Consider the following 6823-nt stretch of genomic DNA (forward strand, 5'->3'; position numbering starts at 1 on the left):
TTCTCCAATTCATTACAAATGAGTAAAAGTCATAGTCCAATATCACCTAAAGGAATCACTATCCACCTTTTATGAAGGATTATAGAGAGTTCGCACGATCCTGTGCTCGAAGGCTATACACTGCAAAGAACTATCCTTACATTTAAGTTACATTCACAACCTCCAACTTCCTAAATAGTACTATTCTCCTTTATGGCCTGAATTCCAACTCAAAGACTACTCTTATCAATCAAAGCTAGACACTAGAAGTCTTATCAGGCTAACAAATCAAGCCTAAAGAACCATCTTAGAACTCTTCCAATCATGTTGAGAAGCAACAACCTATCTTCATACCTTCAATAATCATAATAGACATCAAATGCTCATTATATTTGCGCACAACAACACTCCTCCGATATCCCACCCTACATAATAAAATCATCCCATCCAATCTAATGTACTTTCCGAAAGAAATTCATTCCACATTGATCAATATAAATCTTTGAGTTTCTGTATAATAAATTCGAAAACATACAACAATGCAATTATGCATCCCTTTCAAATTGGATTTGCCACTCCTTTTTGTTGCCAACAGATTAGACATCTTTAAATGCCAATCTGATTAATCCTTATTAGCTAACTAAGTTCCTTCTCCAGCTTCAATTCTTTCTCTAAATTCTACTTCAAATTCCATCTTGGTAAATACAACTTCAAAAGGCTAGGATGTTGATATTTAACTTGTCCACATCATGTTGCTGAAGTTTACATTCCTTGCAAAAGATATAACATGAGTATAAGTATTGATAAAGGATTTCAAAATAATAGTGGTTTAACAGGATGTATGAAAGATGATAGTGGAATTTGATGTACAAACTATTTCAAGTAAATCATATGTGTCCTTTAATAAGATAGGTAAAAGTTACAGTAGTGTTCAATGTTGAAGTGTGTATTAAAACTTTTATTGATGAAGAGAAAGAGAACATGTTTTAAAATTGGCAAAAAGTCAATAAGCCGAAAAGCAACAATTTTTTTTTTAGTTTTGACGGTTTGCGGATTTCGAGTTTGACCGATTTAATTTACGGATCCATTATTTATTGTGGAGAGTGAAATTTTCATTTTAATAGAATATATGTCCCTCCCAACAATATCTTAAATAATCCATTAGTTATCTTATTTAATTACCTGCATCCCTTTCAAATTGGATTTGTCACTCCTTTTTATTTTCAACACAATGCTTCTAACTATGCCCTTTTGTCCAAGCAGTTAGATATGATATTAAAATTTTAATATGAATAGAAATAGAAATGTATGTGGATGGTAAAGAAGAAGTACTCTATTCAATAGAAATAAAACTGTATACATTTCTTCCAATAATTAATTCTAAGCAACATTTTACCATTCTTCCAACAGCAACAAAGAAAAAACATTCTACTATATTGTTCTAAATTAATAAATCAAGTGATGTAACTGAATAAGGAGGAAGTCCAACAGTCATGTCATTGCTTGCATTATAAAGTGGAGTTCTTTTAGGCACAACCTACACATATACAACATGAAACAAAATTATATATTGCAATAATTTAAAAAAATAGTTTATTTTTTTGAAAAAAAATAGAAATATATTTTGTTTAAAAATAGAGTGTACCTTTGTAGGTTCTGCGAAAGAATTCTCATCGGTTCTATTGGAAGATGTAAGCACCATCATTGAAGAACCATATTGTTGCACTTTTGATTCTAAGCCATTAATTAAAATATTGAAATTCTGTGTCACATTTCCAAAATTCACTGCCTACAAAAGTTAATAATTCCAATATTAATAAATTTCTAATTAAGTAAAAACATTAGTATTTATATTTATTTTAATTAAGTTGTTTATTACCTTCACTTTTAAATAATTCTTCCCATCTCGAGAACTATTATACTGAATAGCAGATGCAACAATTAAGCTAGTAGAATTTTGGAGAATTGAATTAAGATAGGTTGCTCCACTAGAATCAATAAAGAAATGTTGGAGCCAATAACTTGGAGTTCCATAACTTTCATAAGAATTAAATACAATTGCATCTGGTATCCAACTGTTTAATATATAGAAAAGAAATTAATTATAATATATATATATATATATATATATATATATATATATATATATATATATATATATATAAAATAAATAAAAATAAATAGTAAAATATCAGAAAATTACTATCTATCATTTGTGTTTACGAGGAGGGGTGCATAGGCAACCATGCTGACTAGATCACTGTAAAAAAAGAAAAATAATTGAAAACTTAATTCAAAATAACACAATTTTATAATTTAAATTTAATAAAATATTGTCTCGTTAAATCATCTTAGTGCAGGAAAATTCAAGTGCTAAAAATTGATGGAATGTTATATATAATATAACCTAACCTATTTTTTTCAAGTCCAATAAGAAATGCAGCCTCTCCCACAGCTCCATAAAGACTTCCATTGCCTGCATCTTCTTTCCAAACAGCATACTCACTAACAAATGCCTATAAAGTGTTATTAATAAAACATGAGCAAAGTTCTCTATCAATAAACAATTATTTCTATAAATAAATTCAAAAACATAATTAATAATCAAACCTTTGGTCCGGATCGTGATGCATTATCAAACCTGGTAGATTGGTTAAACATGTCTGATGAATTTGTATAAATCTAATAATTGAAAAAAATTATATAACATGTAAGTCACTTAATAATAAAAAATAATAATTTTAAAATTGAAAAATAAATAAATAAATAAAATAAAATAAAATAAAAAATATTATTACATGAAAATCATAAAAATCCGCGGTGTGATTAAGTGGTTGTTGAGAACCGTCGCAATTTGAGATAATTTGAATGTCTGGATAATTTTGTTTTATAGCTTCGTAAAACATAAGATAATTTTCTTGATAATTATATTTACCACAATCTTCATTTCCAACGGCAACATATCTTAAATCAAATGGGTTTGGATGTCCCATAGAAGCTCTAAGAGAACCCCATTTTGATTGCGGGGAACCTCTAGCAAACTCAATACCATCTAGAGCTTCCTATTAAGTAACAATAAATAAATAAATTAAAATTACAAATACAAATAAAATAATAAAAATTATTATTAAGAAAATTATACCTGCACAAATGGTGAAATTGCAGATGTATTAACTTCATCATGATGACTAATACCATTATTAAACACCCAAATTGGAAATGCACCGAGATCCTCTGATAACTGATTAGTAAACAAAAAAGATTAATATTTTTTAATTTGGAAAGAAAAATGTAATATTTTAAAAAAGTAAATAATAATACTTGAAGCCCCTCAAAATAACCAAATCCATCATCAGTCCAATACTTCCACACATCACCATAGTGTCCGGGTCTTTCTTCCCATGCTCCAACTGTTTCTTTCCACCTAAAAGCATTTCTTAAATAATCTCCTTCAACAAAACATCCACCTATAACAAATAATCAAAATTTTGGGATAAATTTGTTTTATTAATTAAAATAATAATAATAATTTTACTAAATCAATTTTTGCATAATTTAAAGTTACAAAAATTTAGCTATTATTATTTTATCATACCTGGAAATCTAAAAAAATTTGGCTTCAAATCCACCAACATTTCAAAAAGATCTCTTCGAAAACCGTGACCCTATTCCAAATATTATTAATAAAATATTTTTTTTAAAAAAATTATTAATATAAATATTATTCTTTATATATCTATATATATATATATATATATATATATATATATATATATATATATATATATATATATATATATATATAATTTTATGCATATTACCTTATATGTATCTAAAGGCATGGCTGAGACTTGATCTAACCATATTGATCCTTTATTGGTTGTTGTTATTTGTAGATTTGATTTGTGATTAGTACTATTGGCTTCAAGAATTGTCTCCATTCTATTCCACTTTGTAACATTAACTCCAGAAGCTCTGATATTTATTCAGAAATAACTTATTAATTAGTTTAATTTAGTTTGATAATAATAATAAAAGAAAGTAATGTACAAGATGTTGTTAGAAAAATAACTAGAAATAGAATTATCATCACCTTATGTTGGTTGAAGCTAATTTAACACCATCATCAGTTCCAACAAATGAAACTTGTAAATCAGTTGGACCAAGTAATCTAACATAGAACACTACTTTATATTTCTTTCCTTCTTCAATATTCTGTTTTTGAAATAAACATTATAAAAAATTATTATAAATAAAGTTAAATTTTTTTCATAGGATAAATAAAACATTTATTAATTAATACCGACCATTCCCCAAAAACCTGGATTGGAGATACCGACACCATCAGGTGGACAAGATTGTCCATCACAATAAACATCCATACGTAAAGCAACCTTATTACGCTCAAAACAAGAGGAAAGTTCAGTTGATACATTAATCGATGATTGGTTTTCTCCAATAACTGTCCATGGAAAAATATTTGAAGGTACATTTGAACCTCCTGCTTCAAAACCTGAAAAATTAAAGGCAAGAACAAATAAAATATTAAAATGAAGATTAAATCAGTAACATAAAATCTTTAAACATATGAAATTTCAAGAACGCCGTTTTAAAGGCGTGCAAGGCAAATCACTGCATATGGGTAAAAATCTAACACTGTATAACCAAATGTCTAAAAGCTTAAGACAATCTTGAATTTCATACCTCTATTATCCACAAGTTCTGCCCAAATTCCTCCGGCTGCAGCATGATTAATCTCCTGAAAAATATACATTGAATTAAAGTATTATATGATATCATTTCACATACAATACATTATATGTAATCTTAATATTAAAACTGCAGTTTACTTCAAACATTGCTCCAAAGAATGTGTGTGGAATAGGCCTTCTAAAACTAGCATCAATCACTAGTTTTGTTGTATTCTGACTATCATTAGCATCAGCGTGGCATTCAGAAATGATCAAACACAAAATTAGAAAGAAAAGAAAACAAGTGAAAGAATGTGAGAAAGTCATTTTGGTAATGTATTTTGTGTAATCATTTTCACTCATATTTATAGAGCAACAACAAGACTATTGAAGATGATGATGATGATAAGGATGTGATGAGTTGTCAACAACATAAGCTATAGTTTTGTTGTTTGTATTTTTTAATTAAATTATGAATATATTTCTAAATTTAGTTTTGATTTTAATTCATAACCTGAATTATCTTATTCCTTTATGAAACTAAGTTGATGTTTATTATATTAATGTCATTAAGAAAAGATGCTTATTATTATTATTATTATTATTATTATTATTATTATTATTATTATTATTATTATTATTATTATTATTATTATTATTATTTATTTATTTATTTATTTATTTGATTGCTTGGTTATTATTATTATTATTAATATTATTATTAATATTATTATTATTATTATCATTATTATTATTATTATTATTATTATTATTATAAATAAAAATGGAGAAGAAACTAATAATTAAATAGGAAAATTTGAGAGAATAGTAACTTAAAATCAAATCATTTTAGTAGTATTGAATTTTGATCAATACATTTATAATCCAAACATCTGAGAGATTACTTTAATAAATGTCTCTTTAAAAAATAGAATTAATGACCATGAATTAATTTTTTTGTAAAACAAATCTTATGTAGTGACATGTAAAATGTATCCAATGATATCTTTGACATTGATGTTGTATCAAAATATATCAAGAACTATTGGTACAAATGGATAATTGTACAATTTTGTGAGGACATAATTAATATATACTTTTTTTTACCAAATAATTAATATATACTTTTAAAATTGGATTAAATGGACTCAAATAAAAACTTAATTCAGATTAATTGTTAAATATATCCAATCATATCTCACATTAATGTGTTACTAAAAAATAAAATCCTTCCTTAATTTAATTCAGATCAAAATTTCGTCGTTATTTATTTATGAACAAAAACTCATTGTCATAACCATGTTTAGTTGTCGAAGTGAGTAAAAAAAAAAGAAGAAAGTGTTTCATAAGTTAAAGGTTGTACTAAAACTAGAAAGGAGAGTAATCTCATTATGGTGTTGGATATATTATTTTTAATTTCAAATTTTATCCAAATACTTGATATTATATTTGTTTATGAAACAATTTATTTTGAATTAACTTTTTGGTTTTACTTTTTACTTTTTTTTATAGGAAACAACAAAAATCTTATAAAGTAGAATAAATTTATTAAAAATAATATAATACACTATGGATTTCAATTATAATTAGACCTATTCAATTCCAAAATGGGTGACAATTTAGTAAAAAAAAGTTCTTTAAAAACAAATTTTAATATAACATTAATTTTATTTATTTATTTGTACTTCCTAATTAATAATGGATGGCCTACGGTGCGTGTTATCTGAAGGGAACACGCTTTTTTATTAATTTTAAATTATTTTACTCGCATTTAATTATATATTTTTTTAACATAAATTGGATATCTTCTGCGCACAACTGTAAAGATTAGACGACAGATCTACCATCAAGAGATTTAACACTGTTGTGTGTATACTAGTTAAGCGAAATCCCACCATCTCATTCAAGTGCTCTTGAATACAATTAATTATATATATTTTTTAAAATAAATAATCGTACTCCATTTTGCATTTTCCATCTTGCATCAACAAATACATTAATAGTCACCAATGGCTAGTTGGTTCAGTGGTGATTGACGCTGAACTTGGTAGGGAGGATCACTGTTTGATCCCAAAACCGACTTGTTGTAGATATGGTATGATAAGCGGATTGGGAGCCATAAAACCGTGTCCACGAAATCGAAATCTCGACGC

At 26.4% G+C, this 6823-nt stretch overlaps 1 protein-coding gene across 1 annotated transcript; it reads right to left on the reverse strand.

The window, feature by feature from the left end:
• Positions 1-1290: 1290 nt before the first annotated feature.
• LOC131612377 (alpha-L-arabinofuranosidase 2-like) lies at positions 1291-4997 on the reverse strand. The gene is made up of 15 exons (XM_058884175.1): positions 4830-4997; positions 4684-4738; positions 4287-4492; positions 4073-4194; positions 3801-3954; positions 3575-3644; positions 3301-3446; positions 3122-3220; positions 2778-3041; positions 2590-2661; positions 2392-2495; positions 2183-2239; positions 1859-2054; positions 1625-1768; positions 1291-1516 (listed from the first exon to the last, which is right to left on the reverse strand). The coding sequence occupies exons 1-15, from the start codon at positions 4995-4997 to the stop codon at positions 1421-1423; spliced, it is 1953 nt and encodes a 650-aa protein (XP_058740158.1). The 3' UTR covers positions 1291-1420.
• Positions 4998-6823: the final 1826 nt, after the last annotated feature.

This window comes from Vicia villosa, linkage group LG6 (genome assembly GCF_029867415.1).
Source record: "Vicia villosa cultivar HV-30 ecotype Madison, WI linkage group LG6, Vvil1.0, whole genome shotgun sequence".
NCBI classification, from domain to species: domain Eukaryota; kingdom Viridiplantae; phylum Streptophyta; class Magnoliopsida; order Fabales; family Fabaceae; genus Vicia; species Vicia villosa.

What these genes read in the sequence shown, in the direction of transcription:
- LOC131612377 (XM_058884175.1), bottom strand. Translation starts at nt 4,997, where the DNA reads ATGACTTTCTCACATTCTTTCACTTGTTTTCTTTTCTTTCTAATTTTG. An exon ending in AGAACTTGTGGATAATAGAG is followed by an intron (nt 4,493 to 4,683) that starts GTATGAAATTCA and finishes TTAATTTTTCAG; the next exon opens with GTTTTGAAGCAGGAGGTTCA. An exon ending in TGCCTTTAGATACATATAAG is followed by an intron (nt 3,645 to 3,800) that starts GTAATATGCATA and finishes TATTTGGAATAG; the next exon opens with GGTCACGGTTTTCGAAGAGA.